This window comes from Excalfactoria chinensis, chromosome 4, assembly GCF_039878825.1.
Source record: "Excalfactoria chinensis isolate bCotChi1 chromosome 4, bCotChi1.hap2, whole genome shotgun sequence".
NCBI lineage: Eukaryota > Metazoa > Chordata > Aves > Galliformes > Phasianidae > Excalfactoria > Excalfactoria chinensis.
In genome coordinates this window covers 28,683,242-28,705,004 of record NC_092828.1, presented here as the reverse complement: position 1 = coordinate 28,705,004, position 21,763 = coordinate 28,683,242, and the positions used below count along the sequence as shown (strand labels likewise).

Here is a 21,763-nt window from a genome sequence, read left to right as displayed (position 1 = left end):
TGGGCCGAGCCGGGTCGGGCTCGCAGGCTGGGGGAAGGGGCTCCCGCCCTGCTGCCATGAAGTTGGCGGCGCTGGAGCTGGGCTCCCTCCTGGTCTGTCTGCGCCGCTCCGCCGCGGGTCCCAGCCCGGCCGCCCCCAGTCCTCGCCCGCCCTCCGGAGGCGGCTGTACCCCGGCTGCTGGCGGGCGTCCCTCGCGCCCGCTGCCCGCCGTTACGGAGGAGGCCGGGAGCTGGGCGGGCGGCAAGGCGCTGCCCATTACACTGCCCGATATCGGGGAGGAGGCGGTGGCGGAGGGCGATGCCGAGGAGACGGAGCGCAGCTCGCTAAGCCCGAGGTGAGAGCGCCCGGCGGGGTCGGGAATGGGCAGTGGGGGTCTGTGGATCCCCGTTCTCCTCCGCAGGTACCCCCTACACCGAGCCCTGGGCAGAGCCGAGCAGCTCTGCTCGGAGGGGCACTGCTCAGTCCCGGAGGGAGCAGAGAGGGGGATGGGGAGCAGTCGGAGCCCGAGGGAGCGCAGGGAGTACGGAGCTCGGGTGGAGGATTTCGCGAAGGTACGGCGAGAGTTGCCGGAGGCACTGGGAGAAACCCAATGAGTCAGTAAGGTGTGGAAAATCACGCTGGAGCGCTTGTATATTGAATATTCAAACTTAATGCAAAAATGTTCGGTTCTTTTGCCGTACACAAACTAGCTGGGTGTGCAGGTAGGACTCAATTGTCACGTAGAGAGGTTTCTTAGCAAGTTTGTTTCACTGTTAGAAGTACATAGCAACAATGTCTTGAAAGTCACTGCTCTGCTTTGAGATGAAGAGGCTGGTTTGTTTGTTTTTCTTCGTGTCTGTTTGAACCGATCTGCTGATTTCAAGGAGTCACTTTAGTGGCTGTGTTGCAAGGTATGGTTAATGAAGTGATCACCTTCCAAACTTCTGCCTCCTCTGTGGCTTGTAAAATCAGAGCATGCCATCTCTTGGCCTTCTTCCCCTGACCAAGTAGCCCTAGCCTGTCTGGCCTTCCTTCTGAGGGCACCTCTGTACCCTCATCCTGTCCGTGGCCTTTTCCTGGACACCTGGAGGTGCAGGACCAGAACTATGCATAGTGTTCTTTGTGCAGGTGCAGTGAGGTTTTGCGTCGTGATAAGATGATGCCTTTGAGTTCTGTTTTGGAGCCTGTACCAGTGTGGGCCAGAGTTTTGTTGGTGGCTCTGGTTGTTACTGTGTACTGAGCCCACGACAAGGCTGGGACTGCTTTCTGAACTGCAGCTGGAGTCCCAGTGCCAGCATCACGTAAAGGTGCTTTAGGTTGTCAGTTGTTACCCAGGAAAAATAAAAATAAAAATGAGGAGGTGTTTGTAAATACTTCTATCTAGGCATTAATGAATTTATTTTATCAAACCACACACAGAATAAATTAGAAAACAAATACCACAAATGAATAGAAATATAACTGACTGATAGCTAAGCTATGTAATGCTGTGAGAGTGATACAGGTAGAAACTCTCCTTATTACTTCCTCTGATCCCCACCTGATTTAGTTGGTTTAGTCTCAGAATGAGCTAAAAGCTCCTCTAGGCTTCCCTCCCCCATTTGTATAGTTTTAGTAGCCTTTCTAGAACAGTGAAATTAATCTGCTTTGAGTTGTATTGGTAAAGTTCTGTGCAGAACTTGTCTGATCTTTTGTATAAACAATATTCAAACCAAGGTAGTGTTGCTTGTCTGTGATTCCCACCTCTTTTTAAAATATATATTTTTTTTTACTATGAAAAATATAGCTGAGCATGATGCTGTTTGAGCTGCCATTCCCTTTAAATCTTGCTTTTTAAAAATACATAATAATAAAAATATTAAGGGCTAAAATCAACTCTTCACCAAATTGCTTTTACTGGGATGAAGAATAAACCTTGTTACTTCAAGCTGGTTCTGTGCAGCAAAATGCTTATTTCAGGTTGCTGCTGAATTGCTTCTAACTGATATCTCCTCATTATTCCTTAACTACACCTTTGTATGCATGGTGGCATTTCAAATATTTTATTCATAGCAGTCAAGCTTATTCTAATAAGGTATTGTTTGTCTTCAAAAAGAACAAAACCAGACCAGAAAGATGTAGAAGAAGGAATAAGATACATCACTTTGACAAGGAAAGCCTATACCTCCACATTAGCATTTTTTAATTAGGTGGCTTCACTTAAGCTTTTAGAAGAAGCATCTTAATTAAATATTGAACGCTTTAGAATTCCTTGCCTACAGTTCAGATTTGAATTTGTGAGCTACATAATATGGTATTATGTTCTTGGTAGCTAGGCTTATAGAGTTTTTGATTATCCAAATGGAATTCCTCTGTAACAAGCGTCAGTGGCATTAAAAACATTCTAGAAGACATTGAAAGTATAGTGGACATTTACGTTGATAACTGTTTAACTAGGAGTCACTGGTTAATAAACAAAAGCTTTAGTATTATATATTACCATTTTTTCCCCTTAGATGCTGACAGACTAATAGCAATCAAAATACACTGGGAAAGCAAAATAGTGAAAGTTTGGCACAGATTTCTTCCTCTTTCCCAAGTTCTCTGAGTATTTTGTGAGATCTCTGATGACTCACATTTAATCCTTGTGTGGTGTTGGGCTATACTATAGTGGTTTCATAATCTTCTAATTCCACTGAATGAGCAGCAATTTAAAAAAATTATAGTTATTTATTTTTAAGGAAAAAATCTGTCTGCATGTTAAAAATGCTGTCTGGGAAAAAAAAAAAAAAAAAAAAAAAGTTGCTGTATAAGGTCATAAAATTGCTTTGGAAAATCACAAAATGCCTTATGTTATGCTTACCGTGATATAGGAGTAACACCAAGATGCACAGATTTCTTACTGATAACCTAGAGATAAAATGGGCAAGGGTTAACTCATGCTGTTTAGGAATGGGTAACATTTTGTTGGAACTGGTTGTATTGCTTCCCATGTTTTAGGATGAATCTGGCACATGGGAAACCTGCTTGTGAACCTGGTAGAACAATGGCAGCTTTACCTGTGGTACCAAAGTGCCACTATCTATTGCTAGCTTTTCAGCTTATTAGTCACTCAAAACTTGTCCTTTCAAATGATGCTCTGTGGAGATGTGGATAGAAGAAACTTAATGCACAATTGAAGACAATGGAAACTTGGATAACCACTAAAAGGAATAGATCCCTTTCTTGCTGTAATGCATACTAACACACAGAACACCACAGCATTACTTCACTCCCATTTCAACTGTACCTCTCTAAATGAGCAAATGTAATGATGTATGGTCTTGCTTAGGTCAATTATTTTTTTCATTGCAAATAAATGTAAAAGAGCATAGATTTAAATTTTAATTTTATATTACTGAAGTCATCATTTCAGTATTCTTCTGGACAGATGGAAATAAAAATAATTCCTAACATTTTCTAGTATTACATCTAAATAGGTTTTTAGTAAGACCTCGTGCAGTTTTCAGCAAGTAGCTTGTCAGAGAATAAATGTCAGAAATGCTAAAACCAAGAAATACCAGGTGTCCTCAAAGTAGTTTCATTGCTTTCAGGTCCAAGAACTGATCTATTGTCTTTGATAATATGCTTTGGTGTTTTTTGTTTTTTTGTGTTGTTTTGTTTGTTTGTTTGTTTTAATAGGAAAATAGAGTCTTATGCTTACAGACAGACATCTGATTTCTTGAGTGGGATCGGGGTGTTAGTGATAGGAAGCAGAAGAGGTAGAGCCCAGATATGGCTTGTCCCACCACCCCTAAATATGGGAAGCAGCTGGTGTCAGTCACAAGCCCTAACTGCCTGGCAGGACCATAGTGGGTGATGAGGCAGCTCCGAGGCCATCAGCAGCTGATGCTTGTTGGTGTGCTCAGGGCCTTATTGCTTTCATGACAACATTCTGAGTGTGTTTGCACCACCTGTTTCCATCACCTCTCCTGTTGGCTATAAGATACATTTTAGACAGGTAAAATTTTCCTCTTTTTAAGAAAACACAGCTCTCCTGCATTGGTACAAAGCCAGATCACTCCTTGAATGAGAACAAATTGAATGTAAAGGAGAATAAAAACAAGGTACCTGTACAGGCAAGTGTGGGAATGGTGAGCAAATATCCACAGTGGAATGGGGGAGAGAATCAGAAAGAAATCCCAGCCAAGGAGAACTTGAGGGCTGAGATAAAAATGACTTTTTAAGACAGAAAAGAAAGAGAAAAGGAGAATAATAATAGTAATGATAATAACATAAAATACAGTTGCAAAAAAAAAGTGATGCACAATGCAATTGCTCACTGCCCACCAACCAATGCCCAGCCAGTCTTCAACCAGTGGCTGACTGTTGGCCAATTTCCCTGTTTTAAAGATTATTCACATGATGCTGTATGGTATGGAATAAATGTTTGGCCAGCTTAGGCTAGCTGTCCTGTTTCTGTCCCCTCCCAGCTCCTTGCACTCCCTTAGCCCCCCTTGCTAGTAGGAGTGCACAAGAAGTTGAGACATCTTTGGCTCTGTGCAGTGCTGCTCAGCAACAACTAAAACATCCCTATGTTATCAACATTGGTTTTCTCCTGAAGCCACAACATAGCATCATACCAGGCACTATGAAGGGAAAAAGTCCAACTCTGTCCCAGCTGAAACCAGGACACCCTTGCTGTCACCTAACTCAGTATTCTGGTGAGAGTGATCAGTGCTGCAAAACTGCCAGCTTCATCCTTGGTGCACTGGGTCATGAACATTTAGGTACTATGCAGTAAATAAAGGACAGGACTTCTTAACAAAGACTATTTATTTATTTATTTATAGGATAAATCATTCTGCCTTTAAGGATACCCAGCTTTCTTTGTCCACTGAATAAAGCAGAGGAGCTGTAGAGGAAAAATGTGGTATATGATGATATTCAACACTCATGCTCTCAAAGATTCCTGTATGGGAATTCATGTGGCAGCCAACTGGCACCAGCTTGGACAGAGTCAGAGCTCATCTAATGTTATGCTGTTGAAACTGAATCTGTGGACTAACAGTACGGCCTATCCATAACAAATACATTTGTTAAAAGTTGAAAGCAATCTGAAAGTAATTATTTTGTTTCACATTGGGATTATTATTTTTAAAGTTGGTAAGAAATGCAAATTTAGATGTAGAATATGCACGCTGTAATTTACCACATTTCATGTAAATATTTATGACTTCATTCTTCCGTGGGGTTTTATCAGAAAAATCTGACATAATGAGATCTTCTGAGTTTTTAGGAAAGAAGATAATAACAGACTTTCTTGTTCTGCAGTGAACCTATTTCTTTAATATTACTGACAAAGAAGCAGCCTCCGGGCTGCAGACTGACCTCTTCCTGCAGTTTACCCCAGCTGACAGACTTTGATCTTCAGAGCATTTGGCCAGTGTAGGTTTGGCAATTTACTTTGCTTGGTGTTTATAGCTGACTTGTGGTCGAAATGCTCACAGAAAGTGGCTGTGTACATGAGGGATTTCTCTCAGGTGGACAGCAGGAGATGATCCTTTGTCTGTAGGTAATCCCTCTGCTCCGGCTGACAGACCTCTCTTCCAACTTATTGACTAGACTAAGCACCTGTGTCTCATAACATACGAGGTCTGCTTTTTAATGCTTCCTGCTAAGGAAACAGAATGTTCTGGAATAAGGATGTGCTGCTCTGGGAATTTGCTGAGGGATTGATTAGTGCCTGAGGTAAGAAGTGGAGGAGATGGGTACATAGTGCTTGCGGCATTTCAGTGTATCTTCATTTTTGTTACCAAAGGCTACAGTGTTGCAGCAATTGTTGATGTTTGATACTGAAAGCTATTTTGTAACCTAGCAGATTAAATAGTGTTTTGAACATTCACTGCTACTACAAGCGAGTAAAGGTGAAAATACATTTTCATTGTGTGAATTGCAGACTAGGTGCAAGCTGGATGCAATGGGCATTGAATTTATCTGTTGCTGGACCTGGGCCTGCCCTGGCTGCTATCTGTCCAGTGTTTTCTTCTCGCAAATCAAAGAGGTGATTTCCCTACTACATTTAGCTTGGTTCAGCCTCATCTTGAGTACTGTGTGGAACTGTGAGCACCACAATATTAGAAGGATGTTAAAGCAATATGAAGTGACCTAAAGAGGGAATGGAGGGCATGTCCTGTGTGGAGGGGCTGAGGTGAGGGCCCCTGGGTTGACCAGCCTGGAAAAGAGGAGGCTGTGAGGTGACCACACTGCTCTCTGCAGTTCCCTGAGAGGAGAAGCAAAGGGAGGTGCTGGGCTCTGCTCATGGGAACCTATGGCAGGGTAGGAGTAACACAGAACATACACTAATAGAGGTTCAGATTGAAAGTAAGGAAATATTTATTTATCATGAGGGTGATCATACACTGGAACAGGCTTCCTAGGGAGGTGGCTGACGTCCCATACCTATTAGTGTTCAAGAGACATTTGAACAGTGCCCTTAATAATGTCCTTGAACTTACGCTTAGCCCTGAAGTGGTCAGACTGTCTTAATTATGTTTGTACATTCCTTCCATTGCATTGCATTCTGTTCTATTCCTTTCCTTAGCACTTACTTACACACTAAGATCGTCCCACACTTGTGTCACTTGTGTACTGCTGCATACTGCAGAACTGTTTCTGCACAAGCTTTTTGAAGAATTTCTTTGGAAAACTCAGTGCTTGGAGCAAGACAACTGCTTGTTCTGAGTGATTTATTGTGTGCCTAATTTTCTTCAGAGATTAGTGAACAGAAATGAAAAAAAAAATAAATCTGATATTCTGATGAACTAAATCTGTTATAAAAAAGAAGATAGTAATACAATTTGCAAATGTACATCAGTAATAAGAAGATGCAGGGAAAATGGACCACTTCCAGGTGTCTTGTTGGGTTGCTGCTCTCTCCTTGTCTCTGCTGGCAGACACTTGATACTGCAGCAATAAATGCCACCTATCAGGTCTGAAGAAATAAAACACTTTCCCTAAGACAGTAATTAGCATTCTTTACTATCGCAGTTAATCAAGATGATAGGCATTTTTTTATGTTAATTCATAATTTATATTAAAAAGCCAGATTTATATCCATAAATAGGAAAAATACTTAATATGTAGATTTTGCCCTTGAAAATTATTTTTCCAGAACCAAGCATTATATTTCTGTTTTCATTTTCGTAGTTAATCAAGATTATATATGTATAACTATGAAATATTAACCAAGTTCATGCCACTTTAAAAGCTTTATAATTTTGAAACCATAACCTTCCTGTCAACATAAAAAAAAGCAACAGCCTTGTGAGAATGATAACATGGCTACACTTTTGGCATTCATTTTCAAAGCCAGTGTTTTCACTGCTAGATAGAATTTAAGTTTACTGGGTTCACTGTAAAAATATTTCTCTCTATAAGATAACATTTAGAGGGTACCTTCTTACAGTAATACCCATAAAGAAAATGTGAACTCATATTTTCTAATGATACTCTAAGTTAAGGAATTATTTAACACTTCTGCGTACTCAGTAATGTGATCTTTGCAGGTATACAAGATTTGTATCATTTTCTCAGGACATACACTATGTAGCTGCAAACTAGAGGGCAGTGTTGTGTTTTTTAAAGCCACATCCTTAAGCTGAAGAACTTCAAGATAATTAAAATTGTTCCTTTTCTTTTATGAGCATATATATATATATATATATACACACACACACATACTCACACACACACACTTTCTAAGCAGGTTGTTACTAAACTGTAACAATCCTTTTCAATAAGGAAATAGTTATTATGACACCTGTTCATGGAAACATGTTTTATGTACTTCATATTTGTTTCACACTTTATTGCCACCAGGGTAGATGTTAAATCCTATGTGTTGGGTAGCTTTATTAACCTGAGCCATGTGGTGTGTTGTTGTTGGTTATGGATAATCTTTAAAAAACAGACAAAAAGAAATGTAAGACATAAGCAGCCAGTGCAGCCGTGCCAGGTTTTTCAGTGAGGTAAAGGAGTAATGAAAGACTATGTGTTAAAAGCTGCAAGCACAGAGATGTTTATGTTTTGGTTCTGATGTCCGGGAGATCTGTTGATGCTTGGATCTGAAGGCAGTGGCTGAATTCTAGAACGCTGCTGTTAATACTCCTGAGCAATGACTCATAAGGATTAACCTCAGTGATTCTAATGATGGGTGGTGTGGCTGCTTCTGCAATACAAATGTTTTCTGTGTGGAGGTAACAGCCCTGACTGGTACAAAGTATGAGCATTCCCCAAACAGTCTTATCATCAAGGTATCACTAATCCACACATAGGTTCAAAGGTAGTAAGTGGAATTTCTGCAAAATTGGGTGGTATGTTAAAAAATGAACAGCAGGAAAAACTGGTCAGAATCCTTAGTTTCTAGTTTTAGATAAAGTCAATACTTCCTTAAACAACTAGCAAGATGTCTGAAACCACTGAAATGTTTTTGAAGTTGCTCATTAATGCTTCAGAGCAAAAAGAAAATCACCAGTGGATCTGGAGTGGTATTTATCAGCTATCAACCAAGACTTACTGTCATTTTTTGTGCTGAGCTTTGTTAGCTGTCAAGTCTGCTTCACAGTCCACACCATTTTCAGTAATGATAAAGATATCATGTTGCTGGAAGCTGACAAGGCAAATATTTGCTACACCTTCTTTCAAGGTAGATTTTTCTTTTCTCCATAATTAAGCCATGTCATTTCTAAGCAAACAGACTGGACAGATACTACAGCTGTCTTAAAATAATTTTCTGTGAATGTCTACATGAAAGATCTATTAAATTTCTCATGATTCTACTTTCTTTGTGCATCAGCTGGAGCAACCTCAACTAACCTATTCTGGGAATGACTTCTTGAGTATTACTGCAGTTTTCTTAGCTTTGAGAAAGCTGAGGAATAGAGAGCATGAATAGGAACAGATGTTGTCATCTGCCTTTGTTTCCTTTAATAAGTAACAAAAGCCAAATTGAGCCAAACAGAGAGGTTTCAGTGATTCCTGTGGTCACTGGGTTTGTCTCATAGGGAGTCTGGACTGCTGAAGGAAAGACTGGGTGCTGTCATGTTGACCACGTGTAATAGTCCTCAGCTCTGCATGCTGCTGCTACAGCAGTCTTCAGGTGCAGCTTCTTTAAGATCCACTAAGGATATTCAGTACTGTGTGTTACATGTAGCACTTTGTGGTCACTGAAGTTGTTAAGAGAGTAAAAATGCTCTTCTCTTCTATAAAGCCCTCTGTTTGAAAGCAGAAAAACACACAGATCCTCACCAATTAAATCTGTCTCATCAAGTAGTACAGAGAGTGTGTGCTGTGGCCAAGCACAACCACATTAAGGGGATCTCTGCCTCACCTAGTGGGAATAGGGGATGTGCATTTCCAATGAGCTTTGCACTGCATACAGTATAAATGTTCAGGTAAGCCACTGCACTCCTTGTCCAGAATACTTTTCATCACTCAGAAAGATGCTATGTTCATTTTTTTCCTTCCTTACATGGAGCAACGTTAGCTGGGGGGATGTGCAGGATGGCCCATTTGTGTAATGATGGTAAAACAGCATGCCATTTGTAATGGACTTTCTATGGTCTTTGAACAAGACAGTGACTCTGAGTGGTCTATTCACTGCCAGGAAACTGTTTCTTGGAGTGGCTGTGTGGGCAATGACCTTCACAGAGGAGTATTTCAGCACGCTGGGCTTGAGAAGGAAGAAGTACAACTTCTATGTATTACTTCAGTACAAAGAAGAATGAGAAATAGGTTCCAGTGGTAATTGACTCAAATTAACATAAGAAGGGATGTTGTGATTCCAAAATCAGTTGCTTCTATTAGATATATATCATTCGTTAGAGTTAAATTTTTATTTTTATAGTCTCATATCAAAGATTTTCATAAATCTGACATACAAATAATTGCTGTATCTTGGCTATACAAACTATGTGTGGGATGGAATGGCCAGCAAAAAGTGAAATTATGAAGGAAATGTTTCATGTTTGATAATAGGAAACATGTCATGTCACGGGAGTGTGACAGATTTACTATACTTACATTTAGTTACAAATCACATTTCCAAAATAAAAAAGAGTATGCAGAGAAGATGGAAGATCTGAGAAATTGAATTTTTCAAGACACCAAGGCAGCACCTTTTAGAAGAGATACGTTGTACATTGCCCATGAAATGGTTGTATATGATCAACTCTTTTGTCAAAGGCTATAGCTACAGAACTGACTTTTACCCATCTGTTAGAGGGGTGAGATTAGCATTCATGAAAATGAAGTTAGTATTTTTCCCTTCCCACTGACATCTTTAAGCTCCAGCTGGAATGCCTTTTGGCATCTCCTTTTATAACACTCTGCTTCCAAATAGGGTAATAATAATACACTCCTTCTCAATAGGTTATTCTTGTGTTTGTCATTGTCTTGGTGATAAAGAAGCTATGGTTTCATTTTGAGAAATGCAATTGATATTGTGTTTCTTTCCTAATAACTTTGATATAAATTTATTGTAGGTTGCAGAGAGGTGACCGGTGCTGCTTCTTGCCATTACAGTGACAAACTTGCCAGGAGCAAAACGGTTATGCAATGTCTAACACTTGGTCTCAGTCATTACAGTGAGTGAATGTAGGGAAAGGGGGGTGGGGGAGCTGAAGAGTGGATAAACAAAAATAATCACAGAATTGTAGGGACTGGAAGGGACCTTCAGAGATCGTACAGTCCAGCCCCCATGCAAAACAGGCTCCCTAGAGCAGGTTGCACAGGTAGGTGTCCAGGTGGGTCTCGAACATCTCCACAGAAGGAGTCTCCACAACCTTTCTGGGCAGCCTGTTCCAGTGCTCTGTCACCCTCACTGTGAAGAGGTTTCTTTTGCATATTGGTGAGAACTTCCTATGCTCCAGTTCATGGCTGTTTCCCTTTGTCCTGTCCTGCGGACTGCTGAAAAGAGGTTGGCCATGACTCTGACTCCCACATAGATAGTGCATGTATATGAAAATAATGTATTTAGGGGAAAAATAAACTTACCTTAGGTAGCACTGACCCTGAAACTAGCAATTAAGAAAAAGGAAAGGAATCATGGAAGTACTTATGGCAGTTCTATAGATATCTCTGTGCACAGGTAGTATTTCAGAAAGCAACAGAGTCTCATGCCTTAACAGGAACAGAGTGGAGAGGATCCTCTCTGCAGTGCTCTATGTCTTGAATGCTGTATGCAGTTCTGGGATTGCATCTGAAGAAAGGTGGCTGGGATGTGTCAGGGAAAAATGACCTGCCCTCAGGCCTGAGAGTGAGGTGAGCTCACCAGCTGTGTGAGGAGACACTCTTGATGGCATTATTATAGACAGTGATGCTCAACATGCCTGAGTGTAGTGTTCTGGGTAAGCAGGGCAAGAGCCATTTGCTGCAACAGGGGAACTGGAGGGCATATTCCACCTAGGGAATTAGTTCAAACAGCATGGGGAAAAAAATTATTTTTGCAGAGTAAGTTTTCCAGAACTTGTTGCAGTGAAAGACTGTAGAGGCAAATAGTATCAGCGGGTTCAGGAAAGTTTCCAAGAAAGTGGTGGACAGGAACTCCTAAGAGGACATGGAAGGACTGGTCAGAGATGCACTCTTCTAACATCTCCTGAAACTGTGCATATTGCTGGGGAAGGAGGAAATCTGCTGCAGATTATAACCAGATTTTCCCCTACGTAGCATTTCTGGTTGCCACCACCACATGATGGGCCGGAGTAGCTGGACTGTCACTTTGATCCCATTGGACATTCTCAGGTTCTAGTCAGCAGAAGCAAGCAGCGCTCAGTGCCACCTGCAGTGTTTTGTGCTGTTGGAGGTAATGTAAAACTGGAGTTCTGCCACTGTGGAAATGCATTTTGTACGTTTTGAAGAGTGACTTGCAAGACACACTGAAGGAGAAGGAAGCCGAGACAACCACATCTATCAGCCGCAACACAAATAACTGCGGCGGCTTTGATTTCATCATGGCAGTGATTCTGTAGGAGAACCAGCTGTGCGACAGTCTGCACTGTTACCCGCTTAAGACACGGCTCGCCGGGGGGAGGCAAAGCACGGCGGGGCGGGCCCGGAGGCGGTGCGAGGGGCTGCCGGCGGCTCTCGCGAAGCTGGGCCGTGCCAAGCCGGGCTGTGCCGAGCCGGGCCGCCTCGTGCTCCCATGCGCAGGGCGAGGGGTCCCGGACCGCCGGGCAACACCTGGGGCCGCCTGGGGCTCCTGGTAGTAGGGTGAGTGTGGAGCCGCTCGGGGCCGGCCTCTGCCTGGCTGCGGGGAAGCTGTCCGGGGCCGGATGGGTTGAGGGCAGTGCTGGAGGCTTGCCATTCGGTGCCTGTCATTGCAGGGCTTCCGAGCAGGCTGTAGCAGCTCCCAACACTGGGGGAGTGTGCTGTGGATGTACCGGGAGGGATTTCTTTCTTTCTTTTTTTTTTTTTTTTTTCTTTCTGAGGACGATTCCTGGCTTATTTTCCAACGTCATGTGGTCCAGGGAGTCAGGAGGCACAGTACCCGTGCATGCAGAAAAGCCTCCCAGCCACGTCTTGGGCCATGCTCTGTGCCATCTATGTGCTTTGTTTTGCAGAGAAAGTCAGGGGCGTTTTAGTGGTGCTATTTATTCACGTGTGTAAGTCTAGGTTGCTTTTGAAGCCACTGGAAACGTACTAGGGAATCATAAAGCCTTATAGGGCCAGGAGATCTAATCAGCATGGACAGTGTAGGTTACTGAAAGACTTTCAAGGGAATGGAGGAGCCAGGATGAAAGGGAAAATGCTCCTTGCTCAGAGAAATAACTGCAGGGGGAAGCAGGAGAGGAGCACAAGGCTTTCTCCTCTGGTGGGTTTTCATAGAATTGCTGTGGGGCCAGTAACAGGTCAGGTTTGTTGTTGGCTGGGTGAAGAGATTAGCAGTGTCGTGGAAGACTGATGGTGGTACTGAGCTGTGGAAAGCAAAGGTCACATATGAAAAAATTGAGAAGAGACTTAGAAAATGACCTGGGCAACAATACAAGAAATGACATGGTGGAGATGTGTAAAGATAGGCTGTGAGCCCACTGCTATTGCCTGGGAGATAGGTTCTGGTATGTTGAACAGGGGATAGGGCAGGAATATCAGAGCAAGCAAATAGAGATGCTTCCTAATACTGCTGTCTCAGCCTCCAATAATCTGCAAGTTTAAATGTACGGTAGCTTTTTGGTGGTTATTAGCCTGGGCATAGGTTACCTCTACAGTTGGGCAGTTGGGTTTTTTTGTTCATGTCTTTGCAATCTGTACAAAGCCCAGAGCAATACAGGAAATGATAGGAATGTGTTTGAAGAATCCTAATAGTTGTGTGGCCAATATGCATTTTCTGGCTGAAGGAATTAAGCAAGATTCTAACTGAGAGTGGTTTCATTGCAGTTACTCATTCACAAATGTACTTTGATGTAATCATATTGCTATTCACTGTTATGACCTGGGGGTTTCACTGGGGTAAAATAAGAACTTAAGCAGGTGAAATAATATGTTACTCTAAAAATGCTTCTGAGGAACATTTTGACACATCCTTGCATATTCTGAACTGATGGTAGTGAGAGGTAGATTGCATTTTTTTTTGCGGTGGAAATTTCCAGTATTTCTGTATGCAGCTCAGGATAAGTTGTTTTTCACAAAGAAGGCTGCTGAGCAAAGTTGAGGCTGTGATGTTCCAACCTTGGTAGTATTGGCACAGGCACTAGATATGGAGATTAAGTACAGTAGGGGAGAGCCTAGCACAGGGCAAAACAAAAGTACTAATTTCTGGAAACACTGTCCTCTTATCGCCATAGAAAAGAACAGAACACACCTAAAACCAATGGGTTGGTAACAGACATTGTATGGAAATGTACTGTAGCAACAGCACTGGGAAGGTTGTGAGCTGAGACGCTCAACGGATCAGTGCCAGGAGGGGCATTACCTGCATTGGACCCAGCGTATATAATAGAATGGATTTAATTGACTAAGTGTGCAATTTCTCTTATGTCAGTAGGGGATGTGCACCCATTATTTCAATAATGAATAAACTGCTTTTCATTAAGATCTTTGACTGATTGGAAGGTTTTTGTTTTGAGCATGTTTCTTACAATGTTAATGGCAAGACTTAATGGGATTACCTAAATTTCTATTAGATGAATTTTCTGCTGTTACAGAGTATTCTATTAAGACCAGCAGTAATATTGGAGGCACTTGTATGCCTTACTACATTTTACTATTCATCTGTGTGGTTTGAAAGGGATGGTTTCAAAAACTGAGCATACCTGCAAGTGTTTGGAGAATTAAAAAAGCCATTTTCTTGAAATAATTATTCTGGAAATGTATAGTAATAGAAAGCTTGTAGCTTGGTTTTTAATATAGTATTAGGGAATTTTTAATACTGGAAGGACTGATGTGTTTTGACCTGTAAATGTATTGAGAATATGCATGTGTTTGCTCTACTAACATCTCAGTTCAGTTAAACAGAACAGCCAGGTACAGTTCTTAATAAGTTCCTCACAGTCTTATTAGTAAGGAGTGTTGTTTGGTTGGCACTGTATCTGTAACCTCTTTTTATGCAGACACATTTGAGAAAACTGTCTTTGAGTTAATGATCACATAGAAATGTCTAGTTAACTAATTATTGCGTGAGCAGCTGCTGTTTAGTGACTTCCAGATGTAGTGAGGTGCTGCTGCAATTGTTTGTGCATCATTTCAAACTTGAAAGTGCAAAAATGGGTAGAATGCTTGTGGCGTCAACACGCCCCTGCCAATCTCAACCATTCTGTGATGGGAAAATTGGTCAGACTTGCTGTCATCTTTCTCCAGTGAAGGTGTAAATGTACCCTATTTAATTTTATGAATTTCTTTTTTTGTGCCTTCAGGAAGGGACTCTCCAGAGGTTCTACAAAATTGTACCATTCAGGAAAAAGTGGAGAATCTCTTCCAGCAGTTTTTAAGAGAAATGTACAAGAAGCCATCAATAACTACAGTTGGTATGCAAGAACTTCCAAATAAGTATTTCACTAATGGATTCTTGGCTTATGGTTCCTTCAAGAGTGGTATTAATTAGTAGTTGAACTTTATTCCTGGTTTGTGCTACAGGCTGATATGTTGCTAAAGCACAGCAAGGGGTACAAATTAAACCAGGAAGAGAAATCAGTCTTGGCAGTTAAATTCAGATGATAGTAACTAACTTTTCAGGTCAGTTAACTGCCAGGGAATTTCATTCCAGTTGGCATCAGTTAGGATTTGCTAGGCCTGTGTGTCTGGTTGCATCCCAGGGGTGGTGGTGGCTGATAGGAACTTGCTCGAGCTTTCTGGGAAGCTGTAATCCCAGAGCTCACATTTTAAAGTGTACCAGGTCTAACAGAAGAAAAACCTTTGGATACAGATTCGTAACCTGATGTTAGCTGAAACATTTGCAAAGGCTTTATGTTCAGCTGCACAGAATCTCCTTGTGATAGCTTCTAATAGAGCTAAAGAATGTTTGTGTTATCCTTAATGTGTAGTTTTTGGTGTGCTCATTACTTGCACAGAGAAAATAATTATTAGAGGTGGAAATGTAAGTATTTGTGTGTGTATTTATATATATGTGTTGGAAAACATATTCATGTTCTGTGTTGACTGCCATTACAGTTACAACAGTATGCATAAAACAAATAAATACAGTGTAAAGAATTGTCTTTGAGGCAGTAAATGGTACCAATAGGACCATGTACTCACTGCACTCTACTTACAGCGTGCACTTGAAACTCCTCACAGTGTCTCTAATTACATGTCCTGAAAATCATGCATCCAACAGGCAAATGTATTGCCGTCCATTTAAGTGATCAGTTGAATTACTTTTAAAGTGTTTTTATAGAAAGCCATTGTATTCTTCATTTTAATTGTCTTCTTTTGCAGTGAAACCCTTTCATCAGTTTCATCTAGTGGACATGCAACACCCACAGGCCTGAATAATTCTTGGTCTGGAATTAAAAGCTGTACAACTGGTTTGTCTACTGAAAGAAGTTCCGTTTACTCCTGGAGGGATGATGTATGTCACAAAAGCTTTTACAGTACACTTTATCCAAGAATTCTGGAAAAGATTAATTTTTATAGAAGATGGATGTCTTATAGGAGAAGAGTTAATTGCTTTCATCAGTAATAGCCTATTGATTAAGGATATTAGTTGAATATTTAAGAAATAGGTTTGTTTGCAAGTTGATATTCAGCTTGTTTGTTTGTTTTTGTTTGTTTTTTGTTTTTTAAAGAAAAGAATAAATAATGAAATTGAGATGTAGGTAGGATTAAGTTTTTGAGTGCAAGAGAGTGATAAAATGTGTTTTCAAGTACTGGATAATGTAGGTGATATTTAAATTTGACTATTTTCAGTTCTTTGAGTCACTAAGTACATTCATGTGTATATGTGCAGATGTTCCAGTCTTAATAAATATTTAGTTCTTGCCTAAACTCACTGGGGTTGTAGGTGGTGCAGGGTTAAGTAAAGCCCATTACTGAGCCTGGCTGAGGTAGCAGCCATGGTGGCAGTGCTTTGAATAAACCTAAAATCACAGCAGCCACCACTGTTTTCATTTTAAAAAGCTACTCATGATGATGTTTCTAACCTTATACATCACATCTACACCTTTAGGGTATTGCCCCCAGCTGTCACTTCCAGCCCTACTGGAGGAAGACTGACATGACATTACCTGGCCAAGAGTTATTTTCCCCTCTCTTTTCAGTGTGATCCCTGAAGTGGTTGGGGAACTCTGGTGGAAGTGAACAGATGTCCTTTGGATCCTGATTATTTTCATTGCAGTATATCAAAGTGTATAATGAAAGTAGCACATACTAGTGCAGTAGGGTGCCAGGATCCCTTAGCAATGTGCTTGTGCCCACCTTGCTGGCCAGAGTCTGACCCTTTTCTGTTTTTTCATGCTTCTGAACTCATCCAGTTCTGGTTTACTGAGTTCAGTGAAGAGGTATGTAGGGCTGTTTCTCACACATAGGGCTGTTTCCCAACTGCAGGTTATGTCTCCTCTGCTGTCTTACCCAGAAAGGAGAAGCTCCACTTGGAGAAGCAGGATGCTTTGGTGCCTTGTGTCCCAGAGGTGCATGCTGTATTAAAAAGGGAAACAGGAGTTGTGACACCTTGTAAATTGAGTTCTTCTGTTGGCTGCTCACGGGCAGCTCTGTTACCCACTGACTTCATAAGAAATGTAGGTTTCTAGCTCACTGCTCCAGTACCAAGCAGATCAAGCCAGCTGCTTCTCTTTTTGCACTGCAGCATATGAATTTTGTCCAAAGTAGGTAGTCTGGAGATCATTCTGAGATGCTCAGCCAAGCATCAGTTGTCCCATTCTTAAAAATGTTGTTTTAAATATAAATGTATTTTTAAATGTTTACCAACAGCTATTAATTTTATTATATGTAGGAATTTGATAAAGCCAACACACAGAGAGTGCATCAGCTATTCTGGGATATTGATGAAATGCTGTTTGAAGGAAAAGTGACCTCCCAGACTCAGAGCCTGCAGGCAGAGTGCACAGACTGGGTTGAGCGATCTCTTCATCTAAGGTAAGGAAATTTCTTGCTGGTTCCTGTTTTGACTGGTTATCACTCTGAATTTTTGGGCTGTGCTGCTATGAACTGTTCCTGATGCATTGTATCAACAGTACTTCTGCAGTCCAGTGTGGGCTTGAGCTGTGTTGTGTGGTAAGTCTGGGTGGTAGTGCGCTAAGCAGTTAATGCTCTTTATACTGATTGATACAGTGATGGCAGGCCAAGATATTTTAGCAGGATGCAATGAGAGAATAATAATCCACTGTTTTCATAATGTTGTTTTCTAACTAAGAATACATCTTGTAAAGAAACACCTGTTTTTACTGCAAGTAAAGGCATGCAGTCAAATCCCAAGAAATTCAGTGTTAGTTCTGCTAGTTATTTATTTTTAGAAAAATGAAAGCAACCACATGGTTCAGTTGCACTGCACAGCCATCTCCCTAGGCCATGTAAATCAGTGTAAGCAATGTATGTAATTAGCCCAGCGATACCTAATTGAACAGATTTGTATGTGTATGTGTGATTGTTGAGAGTTAGTTTACAAAGATGTGGAGAAATATCTACGTGGCATAATGACTGCTTCCTATAGCATAGAGGGCAGAAATCAGAGTTGTACTGCTTTGAACTGTTCCTGCATTCATAAATAAAGGCAATTAATTCTTAGAGAGATTCAGTGTTTCTTGGCTGTTCTAGACATTGACCTGCATGTGCTTGTATTCTAGTTAATCATTTGTTAACAGCGTTGAAAAGAACACTGGTGATAGAGGTGATATGTTTTTAATGCTTTTATATATATCATATAGTGACATGTCTCTGCAAATTAAACTAAAATTACTTCATGAAGTTTATCCTTTTCAGGATCCAGAGAGACTTCTTAATTAAATCTGTGGCGGTTTTCACATTTTACCTTTTATGGGGGCTGTAAAAATGGATAAAACATTTATAAAATGGAGATGGACTTTGTACTGGGTAGTTGTTTGAAAACATTGTCATTTCACAATTTTTAGAATGTTTTAACAAGATGAACTGTTGAACAAGATGACATCCTGTATGTATGATTTTATGTTTTAAATCTGATGCTGATGGTATTAAGAGTTTGAAAGTAAACTGAATTAATCTGGGAGCTATGTGTTGTTTTGACCACAGGGCTGTAGTATATCCTGTGCTCTTAATAGATGTTATTTGTTCTCTGCATTCATTTAAAAACATTTCTGATGTATTTTGTTTAATATTTATGCATTTATAGTGATCTATCGAGTCTGACTTAATTTGATCTTAAAAATTGTATGCTAGAAACTCCACTTGCAGCATGTCAGTTTAACTGCAGTGACTTAAATAGTTGACGATACTAATGTATTACAAAAGACTCTGTGTCCTTCATGAAGTGTTCAAAGCAATTCTAACCAAGGTGTGCTGTTGCTTAGGCTACTGTTGTAGGTACTTGTATTTTTGATATTTTCACTTCAAATGGATTTCCATCTAAGGTCTCTCTCACACATTTTTTCTTCAGGGTTCTGGGAAAGCAGCTCCTGCCACCAAAGGATGAAGGTTTTCAGCACTTTGAAAGCAGAAGTGATAGCTCTGTGGATACTAAGTGTTTACCTGGTCTTCGGGAACGTACCAGTAACATAAAAGAGTACGTTAGTGCTTTTAAGTTTTCTATCTTTTCAGAAATCTGAAATATTATTTTTACTAAAAATTTTCAGTGTAATTAAATATACGCTTCTTTTTTTGAGTATTTAATTCTCATTTTATTGGTAATTTTTCAGACTCTGCATTTCTGGCTCTAAGTTGATTCCTAAAGTGTCTCCAGTACAGAAATCACCAAGTTCAGGTTCCATTATGACTCATGGATCTGAGTCATCCTCATATTCATTCCTGGAAGAAGAAATCTATGATGCTGATGGAAAAATAGAAGAATATCTTGCCTTTGACATCAAGGAGCTGTAAATAACAGATATATATGTATATTTTTGAAGAATATCATGAAAAGTTCTCATTGAGCCTATTCAGAGTTCATAAACTGGGTTTCTTTTCTTAAAATACAGTTCCTTCTGTCACTGTATTCAGTAGCACAGTGGTCAGAGCACTCAGTGGCATGTGGAGGACTAGGTACGTTGTCATTCTAGTGGTTCCAAACTCACATATCTCATGTCAGAGAAATGCCTCATAACCACTAATTGCTTTGAGGCATTTTTATTTATTTATTTATTTATTTTCGTGCTGACCCAATAAAATATCTATTTAATTTTGAGACAGGCTGTTGAATGAAGGAATCTGCTTTCTTCATGCGAATGCCTTGACAGCCAGATTGCTTAGGGTCACCACATTCAATGTGCTTTCAGTGTCTGCCCTAATGAATCTTAAATCCTTGTTGTGCAGTGTAGAACAGCTTTGCAAGAGGTACAGGATGCAGCCTTCATTTAGAATACTCTCTTGGGTAATGATTGGTACAAGTGTCTTCTTGAATATGCAGGCCAGTTTTCCTGTGGACTGGTTGAATTTTCCAACAACTAGGCTGCTGGGCAGAAGAAAGATCATAACATGCTATGTTCTAAAAAGAACTCTGCAAAGAGCTGACTTCAGTAGGACCAGGAGGGCAAAAAGCTTATCTTCTGTGTTCAAGCTTTTCTGCAAGTGCATCAAAGAAGTCCTTCTGAAAAGCTGAGGAACCAGTGAGATCAGGTAGACCATTTAGTCCTGTTTTTGAAAAAGGACATGGGTACCTGCTTTTTGGAAAGGTTTTGGAACTAAATGTCCTCCTAGAAATTAAGAATCACTTTTTTTTTTTTTTTTTTTTTTTTTTTTATACTGCATAAGCATAATGTTTGGAAGAGGGATTTAAGAGAAGGCGTTTCCCTTCTTTGTGACTTCTGTTATCTTGTTTCTTGTCTCTCTTGTGATTCAATTCTGAAATACAAGGGCTGCGTGGAAAGTAATGCCTCCCGTATCATGTTGGCTCACAGTAGCAGGGGTGGATGTTGGTGATATGGCAGTAGAGGTTGTACCTTCCCACCAGTACTCCATTACATTTTGCTGCCATGTGACGAATGGCAGCAGAGGGGCAGTCTGACAGAATGATGCCTGACATGAAAGTGCATATGAAACAAAGTTGTGTCACTGAGTTCCTCTGTGTGGAAACAGTTGCACCCATTTACATTTATCAATGCTGTTGAATGCTGATGGAGACCAAGGGTGGATGTGAGTACTGAGGGGTGCATTGCAGTAGTGCCAACAATGCAGATTTTTATATGCGTAGCATACAGGATCTTGTTCATTTCTGGTGAAAACACATAGTTAATGGTGGTGACTATATTGAAAAATATTCTTTTGTAGCTGTGAATTTGCTCTATCAAATAATATAATTGTGCTTTTTGTATCTGCTGCTGTTTTCTTGGAGGCATTACTTTCAGAGTGACCTACGTATCTTTATGCTTTTTAGCTTAAACATTGGACATAAAGATGCTTCTTTGATCACTAGTGGATTGTTGCAGATGTATGCAGGTACACAGGACTTGATGAAAAAGAAATGTTATTTTTTATTAGTGATGATGAGTGTTTGGAGCAAAAGAAAATACATCTTGCTGAGAAGAGGAGTAAGCATGGCATTCCTCCTGTTTCTCCCATGGCTTGTATCAGAGATGCTGTGGCTTCTGAAATATTTGATGATATATGGAGTAATGTAATTGGAATATTGGAGGAACTGATTAAAAAACATTTGGAAACGAATGTCCCAGGTATTTGATATTTCTTAGATATGAAGTTCATGACATCTACCTTGGATGATTATTTTTTCCCCTATAAGTTAAACTTGAGAAATATGTATTTTTAGTACAGCATTGTAATATATGTAATGCCTTACCAGAAGCCACCATACAAACGCACCTCAAATGATTTCCCATTAATTTGTAGCAAGTTTTGTTTTAGAAGTGTAAAAAAAAGTCATAGTATTTACCATAAACTCTGTTTCTGGAGGCTGTGTATTTTTGTTTTTAAGACACTGCCACAAACTGGTGCTGTTAGTGAGGGATCGCTGGCAACATAGTGTGAATCTGGGAATGAGTTTCTAAGGAAGTAAGGTGGTGACTTATACTCGAATCAAAAAAAAGTAGGTAGCTTCTGTTAGAAATTGATAGGTTCAAGACTTCTATAATGTATTTTTTTTTCTCCATAAAAAAGATAATTTTGAGGAATTTTACAATAATATTCCAAGCATGTTTTCTTAAACAAATAAACAAAAAGAGCATAAAGAATA

At 40.3% G+C, this 21,763-nt stretch overlaps 1 protein-coding gene across 4 annotated transcripts in view; it reads left to right on the top strand.

Annotated features, from left to right (window-relative positions):
• FAM149A (family with sequence similarity 149 member A) overlaps positions 1–21,763 on the top strand; it is a 28,706-nt gene continuing 6,943 nt past the window's right edge. For 2 of the 4 annotated variants that reach the window (XM_072335882.1, XM_072335885.1), the window contains exons 1-7: positions 1–334; positions 14,847–14,957; positions 15,868–16,000; positions 17,381–17,523; positions 19,019–19,144; positions 19,278–19,454; positions 21,055–21,245. In XM_072335882.1, coding sequence (XP_072191983.1) covers positions 57–334; positions 14,847–14,957; positions 15,868–16,000; positions 17,381–17,523; positions 19,019–19,144; positions 19,278–19,454; positions 21,055–21,245 — 1,159 coding nt within the window. In that variant the 5' untranslated portion in view covers positions 1–56. Of the gene's footprint in view, positions 335–12,067; positions 12,208–14,846; positions 14,958–15,867; positions 16,001–17,380; positions 17,524–19,018; positions 19,145–19,277; positions 19,455–20,950; positions 21,013–21,054; positions 21,246–21,763 lie in introns of those variants that run through there. The other 2 variants (XM_072335883.1, XM_072335884.1) reach the window with 2 other exon arrangements.